At 59.4% G+C, this 24,963-nt stretch overlaps 6 protein-coding genes across 6 annotated transcripts; 3 read left to right on the top strand and 3 right to left on the bottom strand.

Moving 5' to 3' along the window:
• Positions 1–9,156: 9,156 nt before the first annotated feature.
• VTJ83DRAFT_5696 (uncharacterized protein) lies at positions 9,157–10,201 on the bottom strand (the record flags this gene model as incomplete). The annotated part of the gene is made up of 3 exons (XM_071012324.1): positions 9,157–9,424; positions 9,495–10,055; positions 10,173–10,201. The coding sequence occupies 3 exons, from the start codon at positions 10,199–10,201 to the stop codon at positions 9,157–9,159; spliced, it is 858 nt and encodes a 285-aa protein (XP_070865071.1).
• A 1,381-nt stretch (positions 10,202–11,582) lies between these two features.
• VTJ83DRAFT_5695 (uncharacterized protein) lies at positions 11,583–12,570 on the top strand (the record flags this gene model as incomplete). The annotated part of the gene is made up of 2 exons (XM_071012323.1): positions 11,583–11,637; positions 11,702–12,570. 2 exons carry the CDS (start codon positions 11,583–11,585, stop codon positions 12,568–12,570), a joined length of 924 nt encoding a protein of 307 aa, XP_070865070.1.
• A 399-nt stretch (positions 12,571–12,969) lies between these two features.
• VTJ83DRAFT_5694 (uncharacterized protein) lies at positions 12,970–15,840 on the bottom strand (the record flags this gene model as incomplete). Its single annotated transcript, XM_071012322.1, has 5 exons — positions 12,970–13,714; positions 13,772–14,841; positions 14,894–15,051; positions 15,111–15,293; positions 15,363–15,840. 5 exons carry the CDS (start codon positions 15,838–15,840, stop codon positions 12,970–12,972), a joined length of 2,634 nt encoding a protein of 877 aa, XP_070865069.1.
• A 551-nt stretch (positions 15,841–16,391) lies between these two features.
• Positions 16,392–17,166, top strand: VTJ83DRAFT_5693 (60S ribosomal protein eL36; the record flags this gene model as incomplete). The annotated part of the gene is made up of 5 exons (XM_071012321.1): positions 16,392–16,436; positions 16,579–16,596; positions 16,732–16,832; positions 16,949–17,030; positions 17,089–17,166. The coding sequence occupies 5 exons, from the start codon at positions 16,392–16,394 to the stop codon at positions 17,164–17,166; spliced, it is 324 nt and encodes a 107-aa protein (XP_070865068.1).
• A 1,756-nt stretch (positions 17,167–18,922) lies between these two features.
• VTJ83DRAFT_5692 (uncharacterized protein) lies at positions 18,923–22,509 on the top strand (the record flags this gene model as incomplete). The annotated part of the gene is made up of 3 exons (XM_071012320.1): positions 18,923–19,032; positions 19,168–22,234; positions 22,303–22,509. The coding sequence occupies 3 exons, from the start codon at positions 18,923–18,925 to the stop codon at positions 22,507–22,509; spliced, it is 3,384 nt and encodes a 1,127-aa protein (XP_070865067.1).
• An 828-nt stretch (positions 22,510–23,337) lies between these two features.
• Positions 23,338–24,631, bottom strand: VTJ83DRAFT_5691 (uncharacterized protein; the record flags this gene model as incomplete). Its single annotated transcript, XM_071012319.1, has 2 exons — positions 23,338–23,848; positions 23,916–24,631. 2 exons carry the CDS (start codon positions 24,629–24,631, stop codon positions 23,338–23,340), a joined length of 1,227 nt encoding a protein of 408 aa, XP_070865066.1.
• Positions 24,632–24,963: the final 332 nt, after the last annotated feature.

The following is a 24,963-nucleotide window of genomic DNA, read 5'->3' as shown; positions in this document are numbered from 1 at the left end:
CCTCCCGGCCCATCCAGGTACCTCTTTCATGCCACATCCATATTGACCAGGTTGCTGTAGCATCATGGCCGGGGTGGGTTGTATGTGAGGGCTGTGATGTGCTCCGCGACGGCGGTTGCAGCGTGCTGCGTTGCACGAATCATGCCCGTTCGCAAATCCTCCACACACGACACCCATCTTCTCTCGTCCTGCAGCTAGACCTAACCAAGCGCTGCATGCAACAAGCTCAATCCGGCAAGACGTGTGCCAGGTCACGAGTCGGGGCACGAGATAGCACGGGAACCCGCTTTGAAAGACTTCCTGTCTGTGATGGCTTGCCGGCCCAATTGATGCAAGTAGAAAAAGTCCCCTTCTATTTTGATTTCAACATCGAGCTGATGGGCCGAGCAAGAGTCATGCGTCGCCGCTTGAAACGGAATCATTGTATCATCAGGGACAGGCTTCATCAAGAACACCCCCCGGCCGATCACTCCGGGGGGCCGAATTCTTGGATTGGCGGAAATCTCTCCGTTTGAAACAGGCAGTGCCGCCCTGTTTGCTGTTGTTGCTGTGTGTATGTTTGTTGTTGTCTCCTGACCGTACATCCATGAGTAAAACAAACCAAAATAAACCGGAAACCCCCCATCGAAACGAAATACTGCGTAACTAGCCCGCGGAAGCCCTGGACACACCGTGCTGCATACCTATGGATTGCGCCCTAACGCCTTGGCACCCCCCAACGCTCCTCATCTCTACCTACACAGTACTACCGTACAAGCTATCTCTCTCCCTCCCCCTAGTGACCCCCCGCAAAGAAATCATAAGCACAGGTGTTACGGTGTGGTGAGCATGGTTGGGGATGGCACGTCACGGCATGCAGAGTGTCGTGATTGGATGCACATCATTTCCGCCTGCAGCAACACGAACCGACACGAACCACACGAGCAAGGATGAGGCGAGGTACGGTTGTGGACTTTTGGCAACCACTGCATGCCGATCGTTTCCTAGTCGGGTCCTGGGCAAAATTTGGGCGGGCGAGCCGCTGCTAATCCCGTCCGTTCAGTCGTGGGTGGGAAAGGAATCAGGGCTCTCCATGCGGCCATCTCGTTTCACGCTAGGACGACCTGCCAGACAGAGAAGGGGATCGACGGTCGTTTGATGGTTGTAGGACCTTTTGCTGGAGCTGCCGTGCGGACCGCCTGAATGCAGCCCACCTACTGCGTACATAGCAGTACGTACGCAGTATAGTACACTACGGCTGGTATTGAAAGCGGATGGATCACTGCGTCTTGGCCTCGTGGGTTGCCGTCGGAACCCTCCCCCTCGAGGCTCGTCGAGCCATCTAGGGAGATGCTCTTCGTATCAACTCAATGTACACCCGACCAGCGACAGCCATGCTGGTTGTCTTCCTTCTTCCTCCCCCCAGGGTATCCGGCCCGGCTGACGATAGGAAAGCTCGATGCTGGCCTGAACGCTCGCCCGATCCATGTTGGTTAGGAGAGCATTTTCTAGAGGGCTCGGTGGAAATCCGACTCTTTCCTAAAAAGATGCTCAACGACGAAAAGGAGGCGTTTCTAGAAAGCTTCCAAAACGATCCCACCATCAAACGCTTGGTTCCCCGCACATCCCATCCCTGCCAATAGACGCCGGTTCTGTTTTGTCGGAGCTTTGGAAAGGGGGGGGCGGGGGACATGGCATACGTCATTCCGTGCCGACAATGATGTGCTTACTGTGTAGCCATGAACTTTGCGCATACAGTGCAGATATTCACCAATTTGGCACGGTTCTGCAGCCCAGGCGGGGAAATGTAACGCAAGAGAGGCATGACGTCGAAGCCCTGACCTTTGCTTGACCGACCATTGCGCCCGTCTCCGGATCGCACTGTTTGGGCACTTCGTCCCGGAGGGGTCCGAGCTGTGCAACACCACCGTCCCTACTATCCAGAGCGGCAAGCCGGCCAAAGGTAACAGAGCTTGGGGGGAGTGCTCCCGCGCCGAAATCTAACCATGTCATTTCCTCCCCCTCCTCGCTCAGTCCTTTGTCCCATTTCCGAGGCCATGCAGAGAGGTCATGCGTCGACACGGCCAGCGCGGCCATAGGCTCGCTTCGTATTGTGTGTCTGCAAGTTTTGTTGCATTTTTGCTCTTCCCCGTACCGGCGCCGCCAGTTATAGTAAACACAGGAGTAGCTTATTGACACGGTAGCAGCTAGTTACACGTCTGGAGCGCGCGTGGGCGGCAAAGGATGGTTGCTCTGTATAGTGGAACAGCTAACCTTGTTTGCACGTCGGCAGCCGCCTGCACGGGGCTACCTAGAAACGCGGAGCACAGCAAGAGGATTCCTGGGGTTATGCACGGTGATTGCTTTGCTCACCTGCCCCTCACCTTGGCTTGCTGTCTCGGTCACCTTGGGTTGTAATTGATTAATTCTCCTCGCCGGCATGTAATGCATGACAAGGCCTTTCGATGGGAACAGAGCAGGGGGCTACGACGCAGCCTTTCGATTTCGGCGGCGTGCTGCAGATCTACGGCTGGTCGCACCGACGCGAGCCAGATGCGGTGGTTCTCTGTTTACGACAGCCCTGGGTAATACAATACGCACCACCTACCTCAGGTAGTATACTATGTACGTGGAGAGTGCATCGGGCTGAAATGAAAGCGAGAAGCCGAGGTTGATGCAACAGAACCAGGCCGGGACGCCGGCATGGCATGGCCAAGCAGGAGAATGTAAAAGTGATGTACTGTACCAGGCAGTACCTAGCGACATGAGGATGTATCACGGTCTGCTGCTACGTATTCATCCAGATGGATGGATGGATGGATGTCAGCCCGTTCCCCCCCCCCCCCCCCCCCACCCTGTCGTCGTTCGCCGCAGCCAGCCTCTTCAGCCTCTCCAGAGCCTCAAGATTCACGACATGTCAAGCTCAGAGGGAGGCGACCAATGCAGAGACCTTGCTCGCCAGGCTCGGTCTTCGCAGCCGGGCACAATCGGCCAGCATCCTCTTCACGCCATTTCCAGAGAAGTCGGTCAGAATGCGGTCCAAGGTATCAAAAATGCAGCCTCATGCACCTCGATAGCGTTCTTCCTGTCAGCCGCAGCCACCTCCGCATCGGGAGCTCGGCGAATTCCGATTGTGTAAAGGTGCATATGTCCTCCGAGCGGACTGAGCGCCATCAGGATGCTTGTCTCGCACGTGTAACCGCCTCTTCTTCATTCAACGCGGCCAAGAGAGTCAGTCAGTTCCCTGGTCCTCCCTTGACCCCCCTACCGCCGGTTTCCAGCTTGGGCTCGGTAACGGTGCCTGGCTAGCCTGGCCCAGGTGTCTCTCCGTACCGCCGGACATTTTCGTCGCCATGCCACAAAAACCGTCCGTGAGTCAATCCACCCCCATGAAACAGTAACGTTCACCTCGTCGTCCCCAGAAACCCAAAGCTTCCGTTTTTGTCCACCTACAGAAAGAGATTCAAGCGTGTCCCCTTGCGCCCTGTGTTAATACCCCAAAGTATATAGGTACACACGTCCGGCGGGTGCCGAGCATGATGAGCGTACCGAAAATTATGTAAGACCCCTCACACCGGTTCCGCGCGTGGCTAGCTCGGACAGGGTACCATCTGGCTTGGCTCAGTTCCCTGGCCTTCTCATGTTTCATAGGGGGCTGGTTGTCCGAGTAGGGAACACATGTTTTCGGCCCGAGAGGGCTCCGACTTGCGGTTGCTGCTGCTTGCGCGGCGCGGCGCCATGCTTGCTGTCTCTTTTAGCAGAAGAGGCTTTGCGTCTGGGGTGCAGGCTTGGAAAGTGGTCCGAAACGAAGCTGGACCGCAAAGAGCTACAAGGGCATCCGTGTGTGTGTGTGTGTGTGTGTGTGTGTGTGTGTGTATGTATGTGTGCGTGTTGCCGCTTCATATTTCGAAGTAGAGTTACAGTCTCGGCAGTCTCCTCTTTGGGACCAAGCAGGCATGTGCGTGCGCAATGACCTTTTTTGTTCGTCCCAATATGTGTGTGGTGTAAGGCTTAGATGGCGAGTGGTTAGCTGAAGAGCAAACCTCATCCCTCCCCGAGTCAGCTGTACCTGTCATACCAGAGACGCGCGAATCGTATTGCCTGACGGCATGTCTCTCTGCACTTGTTGCACAGGCGATACCCGGGATGTTACCATTGACAGGCGTTGGCAAGATAGGTATTCAGGGGATTGTAATGCTGGTAACCCATCCCTTCACGTAACACAGGGGGAAAGTAGTCGTTTGGCTGCCGTTCTGTACGCGGCTCGAGATGCGACCCCCGCCCCTTACACACACTGGCAAGCGCGCTGTCATGGCTGCTGCTGCACGGCAGAGGCACAGCGCAGGAGCCGGTGATCTCGTGTTCGTGAACGTGACTCTTCATGCATGGAGATGTTAACTGTGTGGGAGAGGTGAGGTCATCTTGTATGGCGGGGGATAAGGGGTCTACTGAAGCATCTCCGTGTGCATGACCGACAGTAAGATGCCGAGCGAATGGTCGTTTCCTAACCCGTGATAATTTCACCCACGACAAGACATTTCCAGGCCATGCCGGGAAGTTCAGCAGGGCACCCCATGTTCCCAGAAGGTTGCCCTTTGGCACCTAGCCTCGTATCACCATACGTCGCTCGACCGCTTGGATATCACATGAGGCTCAGACTCTCAGATTCCTAATTAAGAGCCAGATGCCATTGGCCTCTACAACACATCCAACCTACCCATTTTATATTCAGCCTCAAAACAGCGTGCTTGATGCCCCTGTTGCTGAATGAGGCTGCAACAGAAAGGGTGCAGCGCCCTCTGCCTCCTGCCGTGGCGGCGCTCTCTGCTGCTCTTCGGTCTCGGGTTCTGGACACTAGTGGCCAACTGTCTGAACCGCGCACTGGGGGCGGCTTACTTTGCATAGAAAGCTTCGTAGGAGAAGCGCACGTGGATCCCTCACCTTGTTTAACAGCATTGGCCAAGGATGGAGCATTTCGCCTCCTTTTCCAGCTTCTGTTGTGATGCCTGGATGAGGAGATAACGATCCTCGGCCCCCCGTTCTCGTCCTGCAGAACCAATCGATCCCCCTACCTCTTAAAAATGAAATGCCCATTCCTACCAGTAACGTCATGTACTTTGGTGCATTTGTCATCTTGGTTGTCATGCGATGATCGTGCAGGTGGGAAGATAAGCTACCTACGAGGGAGACGGCCCCTTGCTCGCGTCGCAGCGAGCCAGAACTGGTTGAGTGAACCCTTCAGTCTCGGGATTTTCCTTTTCTTCTGTAGACCGCCTTAACTGGGACAAAGGCGGATGCTGATTTTGCACCTTGCTTGGCTTTTGCGGCTCTTCCATTTTGGGTGCTTCCGATTGTGCTACTTACGATCCTCTATCGGCCACCAAGGGTAGGCTCGAAGAGGCATCTGCTAATGTGCCAAGCTCCAGGCAAGCTGAACAAGCACCCGATCTGGGTGAGTTGTTCTAATGTCTCGGTCTCCTCAACGGATGCGCCGGCTCCGGGAGCTATCTCCGCGCTGCGTAGCTGGATGGCGACCCCCCGCCACGAGCTGTCATCTCCAGAGATGCAATGGTAACGTCGGACGCAGAGGGTACGTTCGGTGACGTTACCGTAGTATAGTGCTCCTCCTTGCTTTCACCTGACGCGATGTTTCCCAGCTGACAGCGGATGGTTGTCGTCAGCAAGTCACTTGACTGACTTCGTCCAACTGCGCAAATGAACCGGACATGTGAAGTCTCCATGGAGCAGGCTCAGAAGATGGAAGCGAGGCTGTGTGCGCCAGTCAGAAAATGATTGGGGCCACCAACTCGGATGACAACCCCGAGAGATTGCGACTGCATGCCGTGGGATGTACTGTACTTCGAAGTACATGGCAGCTCGAAAAAGGCAGGCCTCCACTTCACGCCCGATGCGGTGTAGGTATTGTGTACAAGACAAACTCCCAAACTTAGCAGACCAACCTAGGACCAACATCTGCTCACGACGTTTGGACTGCGATGCCAGCAACCACAAGCCATCCGCATTCGCTGGTATCTTTGCGGCCTCTCCGTGCCTACCTAGGTGCCTGGATCACAGACATGGTAATGGTAACACGCACCCAGCGTAGCCCCGCCGCACTGGTGCCCCTTTTGTGCGACGTCGAGCCTCCGCCTGCCATTTTCTGGCGTGATTGTGGTTGTATGTGGCCGTCAGGGGCCTCTCGTGAGAAATACCGCTCATTTCCTTTCCCACCGTCGCCCCGAGACAGTCCGGCGGACGTGCTCGCATGACACGATGCGGTGTGGCTTTCAGTCTGCCCTTTTTCGTTGACGCTGGATGCCTCGTTTCACACACTCTCCTGCCTGGTTGTCCAGAACCCCCTCTCACTATCACGCAGCATACCTAGGGCGCACAGTATGTTGTGCTACCTCTCAGCCGTGCCATGGCGAGCAGGTAGGTAATGGATGCTCTAATAGACGCTATGCCTGGATGTGGCATCCATCAGATCCACACGGTTGATGCCTTGAATCTCGGAATGCGCAACAGCAGCCACGCCATACCTTGACACTCAAGAGAGGTTCGAGGCCAAGAAACACAGTCTCTTGTATCACAACACGAAGCATTTTGTGGCGGGATTTCGTTTGTGCCAATATGAGAACGCAGCCATTACCCCGTGTAGCAACTTCCATCCCTTGGAGCCCAATTCGCTTCAGTAGGTACCTATCTCGGTACCCAAACGTTGCAGGCGGCATGGGTTGGGGCTTTCGTGAGATTCTGGTCCTCACATGGAAAGGACAAGCGATTGGTTGGCAGAACCGTGAGGCAAATCCGCTGCTGTGATGAAAAGTTCAAAGTTGAGGTCATCCTCCCGTCTTCGAGCATGGTAGATGTTGAAGAGCAGAACCCACATTCGACGGCCAAAAGACAATGACCCAACCTTATGGTCAGACAATCTCTGGTGACGAGGGTACTTTTGCCAAACGCCCCAGGTAGACACAAGGCAGGAGGGAATTGTCCAACAACAGCCAGGTTCTGAGGCTCGGGAACCAGCAGCACGATACGCAGACATGGCCAATAAACCGAGCTGATGTACATCACCTGGTAGGAGATTGCCATGAAACAACAATAACTACATAGTAAGAAATGGGGCTTACCAAGTCCTAGATACTTCTCAGGTAGTGCAAACCAAAACACCCTGGCTCAACAGCAGTTGCACATGCAAGATGTCCCGGAAGTGGATAATCGCGCATCTCTGCCCATGGATCGACACTCTCTCAACAAGCAAGCCAACGTAACACAGCTTAGCCTCGGGGATCCGGGGATGCCGCGACTGAGAATACGTGGCCCTGGAGTACAATGCCTCTTCACGGGGTTCTTTCTTCTCGAGGTAGGGAGGGTTACCTAGAGGGGTTGACGCAGACATGTAGAAAAAGGGGTGCCATGAAAAAAACCTACCCGAAGGGGTTTGTTAAGGGATGTCTCGGTTTTACATGGCACGCACACTCCTCTGAGTGTCTCAAATCTCTCTCCCTCCAAGCGGAGAGCAGCGCGAAATTCCACCGTCGTCATCTGCTTGCCACCGCATCCGCCAGTGAAGGCGAACAGCGAGAAACAAAATACAATGCCGCTTACTCCTGCATTGCCAGCACCAAGGATGGCATATCCCTTTCCGGGAAACCCGTAAACGGAGGGTTCAAAGCGCAGCAACGAGCCTTTCTACCTCTTGCGTTATCCACATAGCCCCGTGTTTACACCAATATTGCGCATATCCTCCCAGAAAATGTGAGTCAACAACGCACGCAGCATGAATCATCTCATGGCCCCAAGGCCTCAGGCTCTCGCAGGCGCCCGCTATTGCCAGACAGTCGAGAGAACGGTCACGCATAACGTTCCGGATTGGGTAGGTACTGCGCCTTGTACCCCCCCCCCCCCTCCCCCTCCCCCCTCCCCTCTCGAGGACGCGTAGAGGACAGGGTCTCGTGAGCTATTCAAACCAAACCAACAGGACACACCGCTCACGGAAGCGCGCGCAGATCATGATCGCCGGGCGGCCGAGAATTCCATGCGCCTTACGGCACTCATCGCTGGCCCTCGCTCGTCTGGGCGCGGGATGTGGGCTCACCGGCGCGGGCAAGGAACAGACGCGCCGCGGGCCGGGACAGAGACAAAGCCCGCCGACCAGCAGAACCGGTGAGCCAAACACCAGAACCGGACAGGTACAGGTGCGGGGTTGCAGTACCCTGCGGTACCCGTTACCTTGGCGAAACTCCGAGTCTCGAGTCGTTGTTGACCGCGAGTCTGCGACGGCTGGGGAGAAGCTCTTTTGCTGCAGCTGCCTCCGACCCAACTGCCTCGGATGTCGGCAGCCAAAACCGTCGGAGATGGAGCGGAGATGACCCCTTGCTGACGATGACTCCGTGATTTGCTCCCACGTCAAAAACGAGGCGGGTTGTGAAGGCGTGTAGACGCATGCGGTAGAAGTGCAGCGAGAGGCTGCGTGGTTGTCGTCAGGAGGGGCTTGGCGCTCTCGCATTAATGAGTGTGGAGAACCCACTCAGGGGCTCAGGGGCCATGTAAACAAACCCCCCATGACCGATTCCCACCCCCCTTCCTCCGTTCATAAAAGTTGTTTACGGGCCCCCAAGCACTAGTTGGCCAACTAGCGCTAAGTATACACAGTAATAGTTAGTTAAGTTGAATGTACCTACTAGTAGTTAGAAAAAAAGCAACTGCTCGAAAGACCAAAGTAGCCATACTACCTAGTCGTAGCCATCTGGTGTAGTTGCCATCTCATTTTCTTGATAGTGTTCATTCTCTCTTTGTTTTCCCCTTCAATCCCTCTTCTTTTTGTTTCTCTGTTGAGTTTGATTTCTCATTGTTTTTCCTTTTCAGAGGCACTAAAATTGTCATGTGTATCAAGGTGTCATCAATGTCATTATCAGCACATTCTATAATAGAAATATCATCAACTTCTCAACGAGTGTGCTTTCCCACCAAGACACAATCTGGAATGCTCAAGCTACGCTGCTGGTCCACAAAACAGCATCGCTGTACCTACAAGTCCATGCCGGACAGAAATCATGATCGCTGAAGACCATTCCATCGTCTTCCCTCGCCGCGTCTTACCTACTCCTCCCAGAAATTGTCTTTCGCCTCCTTGGTCCCTGACCCGTTGGACTCGTCCTGATGCTTGCTGTCCTACTTGCGCTCCGAGACGTCAAACCATACTCTTGCCTTGTCCAACGGCGTGCCTTGTTTCACCCGGGCGTCCATCCGGCCCTCCTCCTCGGCCTGCCCATTCATCAGGCGCAAGGGGCACCGCGGACCCAGCGATGCCTTGTGCATCGAGAGCGCTTTCCTGGTATCAAACCGCTTGTTGCACCCAGGGCATGTGTACTTGGCCTTGGTGTTGTGCTCCGGTGACAGGAGGTGCTCCCGGAACTTGTGCATGTCGGCGAACGATTTGCTGCTCCTTCTCATCAGCCTCCAGCCTGGTTGTCTGGTGATGCGACGGTCGTTTGGTGAAGGGGTCTCACATGCAGGGGGCGTGCGGGCACTTGTACTTTTTGAGAGACGAGTAATAGTACCTCTGAGGATTCCAGCTGGGACTTCGCGGATCGTGAGGTCCGTACTCGCGGGTCGGCTCGTTGTGCTGCTGCTCGTGCAGCGGCCTGCTCCCTTGTTGCAGAAGAAGCAGATCCTCTGTGGCACCCTCGAGCAGCTTTTTCGTCTGGGTCCACGCCCTGACCTCGTGTGTTGCCGCGTCATGCTGAATCCCAACATGCGTATTCTTGGCCTTGAAGACCTTTACTTTTGCCGACCGGGCCCAGCCAGACAACGACGTCGAGGAACTCGAAGGGAGAGTCGAGGAAGTCGTGGATGGGGAGAGGGAAGACGTCGAATGCCCAGACGACTCTTCAGAGCCCTCTTCGGCAAGGCGGAAACCGACGGGAAGGACGTCATCCGGCAAGCCAAGGCCTCCGCCAGGGTTGTGAGGCATCAACCCGACTACGACCGGCAGGACTTCCTTATCATGGACGACGGCGCCCTGGTCCTTGATGGAGCTCTTGTGCTCCTCGCGATGGCGGTTCTCGGCGCTCGGAGTACGGAAGAGTTGCATGCATTTCGTGCAGTGGTAGTGGCGCTGGCCTCGGTCTCGGGCTTGTTGCTAGTGCGCGACGAGAGTAGCATCTCCAGACACTGCCATTCCGCACTCGTCGCAGACCGGGTGCAGAGACGCCATGGTGGGCAGCTATGGAATGCCGGGGAGGAAGGATTGGTGGAGGAGGGATCGGGCGTCAAACCGATGGGGACTGGTTGGTCGCTGGGGTCCGGGATGGAGGTGTGGCGGAGGATAGGTACCGATGTACATGTGGACTAGATGATGCTGCTAGATTGGGAGAGATGCAGAGTAGAGGCTGCTGGCAAACGATGTGCAAACAGACCGGGAAATGGATCAGCGTAGATCTTTTTCGTCGTGCATTTATTTGTTTTTCTTTTTGTCCAGCTCCTGCATGCTTTTCTCCGGCGTTCCTTGGCAGCAAGTCGGGTTCCCTCTTGGCTCTTTCCTGCTCCTGTGGTAGATGTGTTCTGAACGAATGCCTCCTGCCCAGCACGAACAGATGGAACGGAGCCTGTGGCTGGCTCGTTCAACCGCGCAGGGGACGACTCCTGGTCCTCTGCTAGGCCCATCCAACTCTGCCACATCGGATGGCCTGCTGGCTACTGCATACGTGCCGGTTTCGATGGACCGGCCTCCATGGAAAATGTGGCCATAACTCCCGTCTTCTGTATCAGGGAGTGTGCCAAACACCACCTATCCATGCAGCCCGGCCAAGGTCGTCACGTCTTTGCAAGTTCCGGCTCCCATCCCAACGAACCCAAACCGCCTCGAACCTTGTGCGAGCCAAAGCAGCACAGCACCGCCACAATGAAAACGACCCTTTGCTTTTTTAAAGGTTCAGGAACGCCGAGTTGCATGCAATCAAGACTTGATCAAGGCGGAGCGTTCCGGCACCGAGCCCCCAACGTACCCCTCGGCAGTGCCAAGACCGAGCGGGCTCGGCCCCACTTCCGGCCTCGAGGCCCACTTGTCCGGAATTCCGTCGCGTGGGAACCGGTCGGATCCAACACGCATCGACCCGAGCATAACATCCTGGCAAAGGCCCTGCGACATTGTGCATCGCCTTTATATAGTAGATCGCAAAGGCTGGTCGCGCGTGTTTTGGGTGGATTTTACCCGTCATTGTACGAGTCAGCAAGCAGCCCTGGAGCGTCCAACGGTCTGGGCCAACTGACGCAGGCGACAGCGCCCATCAGGTCGCATCCTTGTTGCCAGCTTGGCCGCTTTGTGCCGTTGCAACAAACCTCCCCGTCATTCAAACATCCCGTCCGCCCACGGCAACGTTATCATCCGCGGCCAACCTCCCAACTGCCAACGCTTATGATTTGGTGAATTTGTTCCCAGCCTGCGCGCCGTCCACCTTTCATCAACCTACGAATCAAAGCAGCTTGAACCCCCCCCCCCCCCCACCTTCAGCGCGGTCCAGCGACCGACCGACCGACAGACCGATCGATCAACAGCCACGTCCACGCTCCCAGACCGAAAGCACCGCGCAGCAACGATGGCCTCCCCAACGCCCAAATTCAACTCCAAATCTCCCACCATCCGCCGAATCCGTGAGCGCTCCTCCCTCTGACATCCCTCCCTCAGAAGCTAACCGACCCTTGCCAAACCCACCAGTCCGCGAAGCCCACGAGCTCACCGTCAGCCCCTCCGCCGACTACCACGCGGCGCCCCTCGAAACCGACCTGTTCGAATGGCACTTTACGCTGCGGGGGCCCCCGCGCTCCGCCTTTGAGCGCGGCATCTACCACGGCCGCATCACGCTGCCGCCCACCTACCCTCTCCGCCCGCCGTCCTTTCGGTTTTTGACCCCGTCGGGGCGGTTCGAGCCCAACCGCGAGATCTGCCTCAGCATCTCGGGCCACCACGAGGAGACCTGGCAGCCCGCCTGGGGCGTCCGGACGGCCTTGGTCGCGCTGCGGTCGTTCATGGAGACGGACCCCAAGGGGCAGCTGGGCGGGGTCGACGCGAGCGACGAGGTGAGGAGGCGGCTGGCCGAGGAGAGCCGCGGGTGGAAGTGCGGCGTGTGCGGCGCGGGGAGGAGCAACGAGGAGGTGCTCCAGGAGTGCGAGGAGCGGGTCAAGGAGCGGGAAGAGCAGGAGGGGGCCAGCAAGGAGAAGGAGGAGGAAAAGGTGCCCGAGGAGCTGAGAATGGTGTTTCGGGACGATTTGGAGAAGGAGAGGGAAGCGGGCGAAAACGGGAAGGGGAAGGAGGCGGACGATGGGGAGAGCGATGCGCTTGCGGAGGGGTTTGTGCAGACGGTCCCAAGGCCTGATACGACGGCTGCTACCTCGGCGGCGGCGGCGGCGGCGGCGGCTGCTGCTGCTCCTGTTGTCGCGAATCCGACGTGGGCAGCCCCCGCACAACCGCAGCTGGCTGTCCAGCAGCGCCCACCCATCGATGAGACAGCCTTGTGGTTAGACCGGCTCATCGTGGCAGTGGCCATCTTGCTGGCTGCTGTGGTGCTTAAAGTTATGCTGGCGTGAGACGTGCGCTATGCCGAGGCAGACAGTTGCCGTCATGGGTCATCTAGGGCATTTGGTTGGGAGTCGGTTGGGAGGGGGTTGTTTGGGTCTGCTTTGGGATCGGTTTTCTCTGGCGTTGGGAAGGAGTTGGGGCGTTTCGGTATGTGGTTGGCATGGCGACGGATGTCACAGGCGTCGAGTCAAGGTAGTGGTGGTGGTGTGTCTTGAGGCATAACTGGCTGCGTAGGAAGGCCAAGGGGGAGGATACAGCTTGCTACATGAGCCTTCTCAAGGTAGACATTGTGGACCCCGCCGGGATTCCACGTACTAGTAGATAGTTTGAACCGAAACATTCTGCATCGATTCCACCCATGCATCATCTTCACCCTACGCTCTCTACCCAAGTTCCCACCCTCCCCTTTACCCGCTCCCCTCCCCCAACGGCGCCGGATTCCCGCGGATCTCACGCACCACCTCCCTGGTGCGCGGATTATCCTCGAAGCTCGCGTGGATCAAATCCACCACCTCATCCACCGTAAAATACAGGCTCAGTTCGCCCTCCATCCACAGGAACCTGACGTCTCTCAGGTTGCTCTGCAGCACCTCGCTCAAATACTTCAGCCGCAGCCAGTTCGCCGCAAACTGCGCCGTCAGCGGCACCTCTTCCTCCCCTTGGCTCGGCTGCTTGCCCTGGAGCCGGCTCGGAAGGAAGAGGTCATCGAGCTCCTCGACCGACGAGATCAGCTCGGCCGTGTTGTACGCCTCCTCCTGGCCGATCGAGGGCAGGTCCATGACGTCACCGATGATCTTGGTCGCGACGGCGTCGACCAGCGCGCCCACCGCCTGCTGCCATACGGAACGCGCTAGGATGTCCTCCCACGCGGTGGCTAGCGAACGCACCCGCGCCGTGGCCGCCGAGACGGAGGCGGCGGTGTCGGCCTGGTGGAGGAGGCTTTGTTCTCCGCCGAGCAGGTCGCGCAGCACGGTCTTCTGGATGCTAAGCTCGTTGGTGTAGGAGCGGTTGGCAAACTTTTGGAGGGATTTGATGTCGTTATCCAGACGCAGCATGGTATTGGCGCGCGGAGTGATGTCGTCGCGGTTCTTCCACGCCGAGCAGAAATCGGTGAGCTGTTCGGCGAGGTAGGAAGAGTCGTTGTAGAGATACCTAGGCGTCGCGATTAGCAACCAAGGGACCCATGCCATCTTGGACGTCTTCACTCACATGTTGCCGCCGATCCCCGGCGAGTAGTAATGCGGCGCGATGGCGCGGAACATGGCCAGTGCCAGCGTTGGCAGACCGAAGAGCCCTGCCGCCTGCGATGCGATGGGGCTCTCGGTGTACTGAGGCTTCGTCAACGCCGCGCCGTCCTCCACAATGGCCACGATCAGGTCCAGGATCGGCTGTGGTAACGAGGATATGCTGTATGTCTCCTTCAAGATCAGCTCTCTCGTCTGCGGCTCCTGCGTCGCCACCGTCACAGGCGCGGTCTGGGGCTTTTCGGTGGCTTCTTCTTCGCCAGTGGCATCGTCATCTCCCCATCCCCACGCAGCTGTCGGATCCTCTTCATCATCAGGTGGCTTCTCTTCCTTGGTCTCCTCCTTGGCCTCCTCCTTGGCCTCCTCCTTGGCCTCTTCCTTGCCATGCTTCGCATCCGTCGAGTCCTCCTCAGCCCCTCCATCGTCGCCCCAGCCCCATGCGTCAGCGCCATCATCCTCGTCTTCTGGAGCTTGAGCAGCGTCCTTGCTCGTCGTCTCCTTGGGGGCTGGCGCCTCGGGCGCAGCCTCTTCCTCGTCGTTCCACGCGTCCCATCCGTGGTCATCAATGGAATCGGCCGCGACCGTCGAGACCAGTTGCTGGCCCTCGGCCTTGGAGACCATCTGTTTTTCGACCTTTTCCACCCGTTTCGGCGCGCCAAGACCTTCCGAGAGTTTCGTCCGCACCGAGTCCAGGGCCGCCTCTCTGCATTTCGACAGCCAGACCTTCGGGACGTTGTCGGTCCATTCCTGCAGGCCGCCCAGGCTCGTGAAACCGAGCGCTCTCAGCCGGTCGCAGAACTGCCGGGCTGCGCCAACTACCTCCTGAAAATGGTCCAGCTCCTGGAGCGACGACGGCACGGCGGCATCCAGCCAGACGGTGGTGATCTTGTGCATCGTGTCGGGAAGCAGGGTGGAGGAAATGGTCTCGACAAGGTCTGGTGGGAGTCGCTGTACCAGGAAGGAGAACACCTGCTCGAGGTCTGCGAACAGTGAATGGATCGACTTGTCCGTCGAGCCGCTCAGTTCCAGGGTAGTCTGACAGATGTTAGCAGTAGACACCATGCCAAAGATCGCACAGCACACCTACGCCCTCAACGCGGACTCCCGGAGGTCTGTCTCTGGCGATATCCATCCTGGGAAGCAAGATTGCCTGGCTGATGTCCTTCCAGAACTTGTCCATCCTCTGATCGACCTCCTTGAAAGCCTTCAGACCAATGACGGCATCCCCGAGGCTCATCGGCCCATCTACGACAGCAATCAGACAAAGTGCGATGCGCACGCCCATCCCGGGGGAATTGGCCTACCTTGTTCGGTGCCAGCGCCGATGGACACCCTATGGCTCTCGACGTCGACCTGGACCAGCGCGTTCCACACATGGTCAAACACCCTGTGCACGTCCGACTTGAGCTCAAACGCCCGAATGTCGAGCAGCCTCACGGCCCGACAGGACCGGCTCGCGCCCACGGCATCCAGTTCCTTCCAGGACCCTTACAAAGTCAGCAAAGGCAAAGCCCCCGGGTCCCCGGAACAGCACGCGCGGGGGGGCAGTGGCTCACTTTCCAGCAAATGCAGCGCATCCAAGATGCGACGCTCATCCCGAGCACGCTCGACCTCGTCCAGCGTCCGGTTCACCCCACGGATCCCCCGCAGCGCCTCGATGACCTGAGCGTTGTAGTTGAGCTCTCGAATGAGGAAGTCGGCGCGAGCCTCGAGTTCTTCGACCGCCTGCCCCGGCTCGGCAGGGGCCTCGGCGGCCTTGATGATCTCGGCGGCCAGCGCCTTGGAGCGCAGGATGTCGTCCTGCACGGACTGGGCGTTTTCCTGCCATGCGCGCACGTCGTCGGCTGTCTCCTCGTGGATGGCGTGGATCTCGGCCTGGAGCTGGGACTTGGCGTCGGCGAGGGCGTTGATGGCGGCGGGGAGGGAGTCGGCGGCGATGGGGAGGGAGGAGACGGCATCCTCAGGAAAGGACCGGTGGAGAGAGAAGTCGACGAGGGCTTGGGCGATTTGCGCGGAGGCGGAGGAGGCGGCCATGGCGGGCGTTGTCGTGGCAGCTGCTGGGTGCCGCCGCGAGATGCCGAGGATGCCACTTAACGGGAAGCGTACGACGAGAGAGTTGGAGCTCTCAGTTTCGGGAGATTGCCAAAGACGGCCGTCCCCCAATCACCTGCTATGGTCGACGGAAACAAAATTACAACGACGGCACTTTGGACGGGTGCCATTCGTGACCTTGTCGGCAGGAACCCAACATCCGGACACCTTGCTGTCCTGGAAGCTCAAAGTTGATGTAGAACCGTTGGGTGGGATGGATGCAAGCTCCCGGTTGGGATCTTGGCGCTGGGGCGAGCCATGCCAAGGCCGATCCCTGCTGGCTCTTGCGAGGGGCCCCACCTACCTACTCTGGGTTCCGCCAAGCCTCGAGGCCCCCCCCCCCCCAACCCACCCCAGCTGCCGCCAGTCGGCAAAGGCTCCACTCCACGAACTTTTGCCCTCCACACACAAATCCAAACTCGAAATCTTTCCCTTCTCCTTCCTCCCGCCTCCTCAACGTCACGACGACAACCACCTCGGCATCACCCGTCACAATGGCCGCCACCAAGAACGAGACGCCGCGCACCGGCCTGGCTGCCGTAAGTCAACCCCCTGCGCGAGACTCCGGAGGCTGCTCGATTTTGCAACCTTGGGCAATTGCCGCCGCCGGGGGCTTCGCTGCCAATCTCGAGAGGTCGAAGTTCTCTGCCATCAGGAAATGCTAACGTTGTTGCTTCACAGGGTCTTAACAAGGGCCACGTAAGCTAAGCCTGCTTGTCTCACCTCGTGGAGGATCTCCGCAGACGCTTCATCCCTCTCAGGGATACATCGAAGCATCACCGCGGATGATGGACTCTTGGCTAACTTATGTTCGCTCTCCTTCCCCGTCTACAGAAGACGACTGCCCGCGTCAGCAAGCCCCGCGTGAGCCGCACCAAGGGCCACCTCAGCAAGCGCACTGCGTTTGTCCGCGACCTCATCAAGGAGGTTACTGGGTATGCTTCTCTCCCGACGTGGTTTGTGGGCCATGGGCCGGACGGCACGTGCCATGATGGACATGGGCACGCTGAGAGGTGGAATCGGAGGCGATGCTAACGGTCACCACCAACAGCCTCGCTCCCTATGAGCGCCGCATCATCGAACTGCTGCGCAACAGCAAGGACAAGCGCGCCCGCAAGCTCGCCAAGAAGAAGGTAAGCCTCAAGAGTGATCCCCCCGGGTCCGTTTGTTCGGAGGCTGACAAAGCCGCAGCTGGGCACCTTCGGCCGCGCCAAGAGGAAGGTCGAGGACATGACCCGCGTCATCGCCGAGTCCCGCCGCGCCCACTAAACGGCGTTCCGATCAGAGCCGGGCGACCCAGGTGAAGATCCAAGGACGTAATGACGGCTTCTGGGGAGGTGGGGATGTCATGGTGGAGGGCGCAACTCCTAGATGCATGGTGGCTCCGGCGTTCGGCTTAGAAAAAGACAGGGTCTCAATGCCCACCGTACATAGTCCAGAATCGACCTTGAAGTTGCCCGGTTCCGCTCCCCCGACCAAGAGAGGGTGTTGCCACGCTTGTGCCGTGTCGGGCGCTGCTGAACGTGCGAATTGTTGGTGATAATGATGATGACAGGTTGCATCCATCCAGCATAATCATCTTGGGCTGGGCCGTCACGCGGAACGAACATGACACCAACCATGCCTCTGAAGGTTCTCAATCCCACTCTTACTGCCCAATCGGAGATGTTTGCCCCTTGAAGCGGCACAAGCTCGTAAAGCCGCCTGGAGTTGACGCTGTCATGGATGATGGAAAATGTCGGTGTTGGTCAGATCCTGCGAGGCACAGCAACTCCCGAAAAAAAAAAAAAATGCACCAAGCAGCCCCTTGAAGTTCGCCTCCAAGTTCATCATGACACGGCGGGGACTCTGGTTCCAGGTCGCTGGATCTCGAGCTTGTGCTGTATCTCAGTCAGCCATTCCGTTCCTGTGCGCCAACTGTCAGAGCTGAGCAGTTTTGGTGTGTGTCGCGAGAGGTGAAAGAATCTTTGGGTGTGGTGGGTGTATGACTTGTTGCTTTCCTGTTCTTTTGTCTTTTTCTCTTTCTTGTTTCCATTTTCCTTTTCCTGCCTCCCCTCCCGTCTGTCCCTTCGGTGATCCAGCATCCAAAAAGCCCCGCCCCAGTTCCCGTCTCTATAGTATGCGGGGTTGCCTTGACGGTGAAATACGCTGAATTACGGTAAGTGAAACCTTCTCGTCCGCAACAACGCGCGTGCCCATCGACCATTACCGTTCTCGTTGCTCGTTCTCGTCGCTCGTTCTCGTCGCTCCTTGTGAGTTTTGACGTTGGCGAAGCAGATAGGGGACAGCACAACGGTTACCCAGGAGCGTTGAGACCCGACCTCGCAAGCTGATCCGACGCCTTGGACTTGTCCATAGGGATCTTTGGAGCCTCTCTTCCCAGTTCTTTTTTTTTTTTTTTTTTTGTCTTGTCCCTTGCGTTTTCTTCGTTCTCTTTCATCAGCGTTCCCGCTCCAACGAGAGAACGGGAGCGGAAAAGTGAGCGAGCTGCGTCTGCCAATCCGGACAAGAGGAGTCAGGTATGTCGAGCTTGATAGCGTTCGTCTATTCATGTATGTCAGCACCAGCCCAAGCCAGGGTGGCCAGCCGTTGGAGAGGGCAGCCGACCGCACCTAGGCCGGCAAGCCAAGATGCCTTGCCTCTGAAGGTGGCCGGGCAGCTGTAGTACAGCGAATCGAGCTCTGCCTAGTTCCTTGAGGCTCAAGGGCTATTCTGTCCAGGCCTGCGTGTGGAGTGCCTTGGAGTTTCGCCGCCGGCTGAGCTGCCACCGCGCCTCATCTCACCGGCTCGCGCTCTGGGTCCTCCCACAAACACCCTGGATGGCGACAGCATCCTGTTGACAAGGCGGTGTTCTTCCATCCCGTGTCTTTTCATTCTTCTCTCTCTTTCTCTCTCACCTTTCTCTCCCCCCCCTCGCATCCTCTCTCCCTCATGTCTCTCTTCTTGGCCTCATCTGTTCGTCTTCCTATGAACACACAACCTCCCCCTAGCCCCCTGCGCCAGCGCCAGCGCCAGCCTCGCAAACATGCGCTCCTCGCGCTTGGTACCGCGCGCCCTCCTCCTGGGAACGGCCGCGAAGCTCGTCATGGCCATCACCCAGGCACACAATCCTCTATGGGTAGCCTCAGAATGGGGGTATGCGCGGCTTTGTCCCCGTCACCGCGTCTCACCTCGCTTCTTGGTCGCGCCCCTCTCTCCCTTTCGATAGGCACCAGGAGGCTTCGATGAATGCTCCCTAGGGAACCACCGCTAACACCTTGCTCTCCCCAGTCATCTTGGCGGCCTGGTGCAAAAGGCCATATCCCACAACATGACGGCCTCACGGAAACCCCAGTACCGCAAGGTGCAGAGCTTCTGCACCGACTATGCCCCGGCCACCATCACCCTGTATGAGTCGGAGCGCAGCGGCATGCAGGTCATTGTGGCCGACCGCAAGGGGCCCAAGGTCAACGGCTACTTCACCCTGGCCACCGAAATCCTGGATAGCTCCGGTGCCCCTCATACCCTCGAGCACCTCGTCTTCATGGGTTCCAAGAGCTACCCCTACAAGGGCCTGCTCGACAAGCTGGCCGGCCGCGCCTATTCCCACACCAACGCCTGGACGGCCGTCGACCACACCGCCTACACCCTCGAGTCGGCCGGCTGGGACGGTTTCGCCCAGATCCTGCCCGTCTATCTCGAGCACGTCATCGTCCCCACCCTCACCGACGACGCCTGCCTGACCGAGGTGTGGCACATTGACGGCGAGGGCAACGACGCCGGCGTCGTCTACTCGGAGATGCAGGGCGTCCAGAACAACGGCCCGGAGCTCATGGACCGGGCCGCCCGCCGGCTGCTGTACCCGGAGAACGTCGGCTTCCGGTACGAGACGGGCGGCATGATGGAGGCCTTGAGGGTCCTGACCCCGCAGCGGATCCGAGAGTTTCACAAGGCCATGTATCGGCCTCAGAACCTCGCCGTCATCATCATCGGCGAGGTCGACCACGACGACCTGCTGCGCATCCTCGACGACTTCGAGGAGAGCATCAAGGACGACATCCCCCCGCCTGACCCCGGCTTCAAGCGGCCCTTTGTCGACTCGCCTCAGCCCCCGCCCCTGACCGAGACCGTCATCGAGACGGTCGAGTTCCCCGAGGAGGATGAGTCCACCGGCGACGTCCTCGTCGCCTTCTTCGGCCCGAGCTGCATCGACCAGATCGAGGCCACCGCCATGGCCATCCTGCTGACCTACCTGTGCGGCTCGTCCGTCGCCATCCTCGAGAACGTCATGGTCGAGAAGGAGCAGCTGGCCAGCTCCGTCTCGTACTGGTGGGACAGCCGGCCCAACTCGGTCATCTGGATCCAGCCGACCGGCGTCGCCACCGAGAAGCTCGCCTTTGTTCAGCAGCGCCTCATCGCCCTGCTCAAGGAGGTCGCCGAGAAGCCTCTCGACATGGACTACATGCGCGAGTGCATCCAGCTCGAGTTCCGCCAGGTCAGGCTCCAAGCCGAAGACTCCGAGGGCTTCTACTCCAACAACCTCATCACCGACTACCTGTTTGGCAGCCGCGACGGCACCACGCTCAAGGACCTCGAGACGCTGCGCGAGTACGACGTCCTCGCCGGTTGGACCGACCGGCAATGGCGCGACTTTTTGAAGAAGTGGATCTCCGATGCCCACTACGTCGGCATCCTGGGCAAGCCGTCGGCGGCGCTCCGACGCTCCCTCAAGGAGGCCGAGGAGGCGCGGGTGGCCAAGCGCAAGGAGGAGCTCGGCGCGGAGGGCCTGGAGAAGCTCAAGCAGAGGCTCGAGGAGGCCAAGGAGAACAACGAGAAGCCCCTCCCTCCCGACGTGCTGGACCGCTGGCCCGTCCCGGGCACGTCGTCGATCCACTTCATCGAGTCCGCGACCGCCCGCGCCGGCCGGGCCCGGAGCCTCGGGGTTCTCGACAACCCCGCCCAGAAGCTCGTCGATGCGTCGCAGCCTCGCGACATTCCCCTGTTCCTGCAGTTCGAGGACGTGCCGACCAGCTTTGTGCACCTGACGGTCCACCTGGGCACGTCGCGCGTCCCCGTGAAGCTCAAGCCGCTGCTGTCCATCTTCGCCGACATCTTTTTCAACTCGCCCGTCACGAGGGACGGCCGGCGCGTCGAGTTCGAGGACGTGGTCAAGCAGCTCGTCCGGGAGACCATCACGTACAAGATCCGCTCGTCCACCCGGCTGGGCGACTACGAGGGCGTGGCCATCCAGCTGCGCTTCGAGCGCGACCGGTACGCCGTCATCATCGGCTGGCTGCGCACCCTCATGTTCGACATCATCTTCGACCCCGTGCGCATCCAGGCGGCCGTGGCCAAGGCCCTCGCCGACCTCCCCGACGCCAGGCGCGACGGCCGCGACATGGCCGAGGAGGTGGACACGGCCATCCACTTCCAGCGCGACTCATACCTGGCCGCCCGCCGCGTGCTCGTCAAGACCCTCTACTTCCGCCGCCTGCGCCGCCTGCTCGAGCGGGACCCGGACGCCGTCGTGGGCTGGTTCGAGGACCTCCGCCGGAGCCTCTTCACCCTCGACAACATGCGCGTGCTCGTCACCGCCGACGTGGAAAAGCTGCCCCAGCGCGTCGCCGCGTGGGACGAGCTCGTCCGCGCCGCCCCGGACGCCGCCGCCGCCGCCGCCGCCGCCGCTTCGTCCGCGGGCACCACCGAAACCCCCGTCCTCCCCATCCCCAAGCTCCACTCCATCCTCTCCCCCGAGGGCCACGCCCCGGGCGCCTTCGGCAGCGTCGTCATCCCCATGGCCACGATCGACAGCTCGTACAGCGTCAGCACCGCCGCCGGGCTGCGCTCCTACGCGGACCCGCGGCTGCCGGCCTACCTCGTGGCGCTGGGCTACCTCGAGGCGGTCGAGGGCCCGCTGTGGAACGCGGTGCGCGGCAACGGCCTCGCCTACGGCGTGTCCTTTTCGCGCGAGGTGGACGGCGGCGAGGTGCAGTTCCGCGTCTACAGCTCGCCCGACGCGAGCAAGGCCATCGAGGCGAGCCGGGCCACGGTGCAGGGCATCGTGCGGGACTGGGAGTCGGGCAGGGCGAGGCTGGACCGGCACCTCGTCGAGGTGGCGGTCAGCGGGGTGGTGCTGGCGGTGGCCAACGAGCAGAGCACGCTGGCGGCGGCGGCGCAGCTCAACTACGTCCAGGGGGTGGTGAGGGGCCTCGAGGTCGGATGGAACCAGAAGATCCTGGAGAGGGTCCGGCACGTGACGGACGAAGAGATGATCGGGGTCATGCGGGACGTGGTGCTGCCCGTGTTTGAGCCCGGGAGGAGCAATGTGGTGGTTACCTGCGCGCCGATCCTGCAGGAGGTGAGTTGTAGGGTCCGCCTCTTAGCTGCGAGACAAGGACTAACGAACGTTTTTTTCTTTCTCCCCAGACCATCGCCAAGGCCCTCGCCGAGGCGGGCTACAAGACGCAGGTCCAACCGCTTTCACACTTTTACGACGACTACGGGTTCAAGCTCGACGGTGATGATGATGAGGAGGAGGAGGATGACGATGACGACGACGACGACGACGACGATGAGGAGGAAGATGGTTCGGAAGATGGCTCCGATGACGGCTCCGATGACTCGGAGTCTTGAGGGGCATGGAGATTTATGATGACGATATGGAGCCGCCGGTCGTGCTGGGCGTTGTTCGGATCATAAAGAGGAAGATAGAGACGAGGATAGATGGAGACGAGAATAAACCGGTTCCGCTTTTCTGTTCTCCATCTCGCGATGCTGTCATGATGATGGTGATGATCACGATCGCCATGTGTGCCTGCGCACGGATAGATGTAGTTATTCGTCCAAGGCGTGGGAGCGGCGGAGAGGAAACCCTGAAGCATAATATAGGGGGGGGGGATGTTTCCCAAACGTTTGATGCATATTAAAACAAGGCATCGCGCCGCGTCTCTCTCGAGCCAAGCCGCCAGCCATCTAAGCCAGTTCTAAAAGCCTAGCGCCCTCAACGGATATCCCAAGCCCCAAGCTACGATGCCAATCCGCTGTAATAAAAAGAGCCTTTCCCCGGCGCCGAGGCCAGCAAGCAAGCCCGCTTCCCTTCCGTCTCGCGGTGTCGTACCGATCTCTTGCCCCCACGGTTTCTCTCCGTCCGTCTGTCCGTAAACGCCTGTTTGTGTATGGTAGGCACTCTAGCCTTATGCATTGCCAGCCTCCCATCTTCCATGGTATCATACCACCCGATCCGTTCCTTGTGACCTGTTGCCATGACCATTGGTAGAATTTCTGCATCTTCTTTTGCTCCGTTTGCTCCCCATCGGGATCCTCCCCTCCCTCGGGCTGAAGCAAACGCTAGTGCGGAACGACGAGGATGCAAGCCGCGGGAGAGAGAAAGAGAGAGCAAGGTTGAGAGCATGAAAAACAGGGGCAACCCTCCTTTCCCCCCCCCCCCTTCCCTCTACCCCATCAAGCCTTTGACTCACCCTCTGCGAGGGCGACCAACCTCTCCCTCCAGCTCTCGCAAACCTTCTCGAACCCGCCCACGACATCTCCGCAGACCCCCGCGCATTCTCTCTTGCGTAGCCTCTCCCCCCAGCCGCCGCGGTTGATCCACGCCTCGGCCTCGATCCTCAGCTCTTCGTCGCGCCGCATTTCGGCCACCAGCTCTCTGGCTCCCCTCAGCCTCCGGCCCGCGGCCTGCGTGGTTTGTCTTGCCATGTGGAGCGCGTCGGAAAGGTGGTTGAGCGCCAGCGCGAGGTCGGCCGACAGGGTGTGTAACGAGTCGAGGGCGGTGAGGGAGGATGTGGAGGGCCGTGGCAGAAGCTCGGTGAGGGTCAGAAGCATGGGCAGCAAGGCGGCGACGGAGTCTTCGGATGGCGGGGCGGCGAGCGGGGAGAGCAGGGGGAAGGTGAGGTTGTGGATCTGACGGGTTTGGTGGTTGAGGTGGGTTGTGAGGGCGGTGTGGGCGGTGATGAGCCTGCGGGGGTGATTGGGGGTTAGCAGCGGGTCCGTCGGGAGGGGGGAGGGGAAAGGTATGGCCGTACCGTGTGGCGGCGCTCTCGACGCCAGCCTGTGAGCTGAGGTCGCGCAGACCCTCGGTGACGCGCTTGAAGGCGCCGTCGGCGGCGGAGCCTATGTTCTCGGTGCCGCGGCGGGCGAGGGCCTCGATCTCGTCCATCCTGTCGACCAGCCGGGGCGGCATCCCGGGAGAGTCGAGGTCCGAGTCGCTGCCGTAGTCGCTTCCGTCGTACTCGCTGCCTTTCCTGCGGTGGTGGTGGTGGTGGTGGTGATGGCCGCCCCGCCCGGGGGAGGGTACCGTTAGGTTCAGGCTCGACCTTGCGGCGTCGTTCAGGGTGCTGCTCTCCAAGCGACCGTCCCGCAACCCCTCTCCTCCTTTCGGGCTCCGCCCTCCGTCAGGCGCCGACGCATCCTCCAGGTGTATCCCCGGCCCCTCGGCCGAGAGGCCTTGCTCGTCGTCGGCTCCGTCCTCGTACGCCCCGTCGTCGTCGTAGCCATCGTAGTCGTCGTCTTCGCCGTCGTAGAATGCGCCGGCCAGCTCGTCGGCCAGGTTGCCCAGCCCGCCGCCACCACCTCCGCCATCACCGACACCGGCCGAGAAGCCCAAATCCGTGGTGGAATCGTTAAAGGAGGAGGCTTTGGACTGTCGCCGACCTTGCTGGGGAGAGAAGGAGCCAAAGGAGGCGGCCGAGTAGTCGAGCGAGGGTTGCGGTGAGTGGGCCGGTGTATGAGGGGCCGACATGGCTGCTGGTGGCGGGAGGCTCAGACAGGTGTTGGTTGGATCAGATCCGGGTCGATGCGACGCGCCGTGATCCGGCAGCAAATCGAGAGGCTGCCGTAATCAGGTGCCTTGGGCTCACGAGGTGGCGGAAACCTGAGAGATCCGGAGGGGGGGAAGGATTCTGGCCGGGAGTCCAGCGATGTTGACGTTAAAGGAGCCGGTGCGTCAGGGTTGGCATGACAGGTTGACCAGGGAGAAAATTAACAACGACGGTTTGGATGCGAAGTGTCATCCATCATGCGGGACGTCACCCAGCGTTTCAGCTTTCAGCGGCGGGGGGGAGGGGAGGGGGG

The sequence above is a fragment of the Remersonia thermophila genome, chromosome 5 (genome assembly GCF_042764415.1).
Source record: "Remersonia thermophila strain ATCC 22073 chromosome 5, whole genome shotgun sequence".
Taxonomy (NCBI): Eukaryota; Fungi; Ascomycota; class Sordariomycetes; order Sordariales; family Chaetomiaceae; genus Remersonia; species Remersonia thermophila.
The sequence above is the reverse complement of the archived record's forward strand: the minus strand, read 5'-3'. Positions and strand labels throughout refer to the sequence as shown.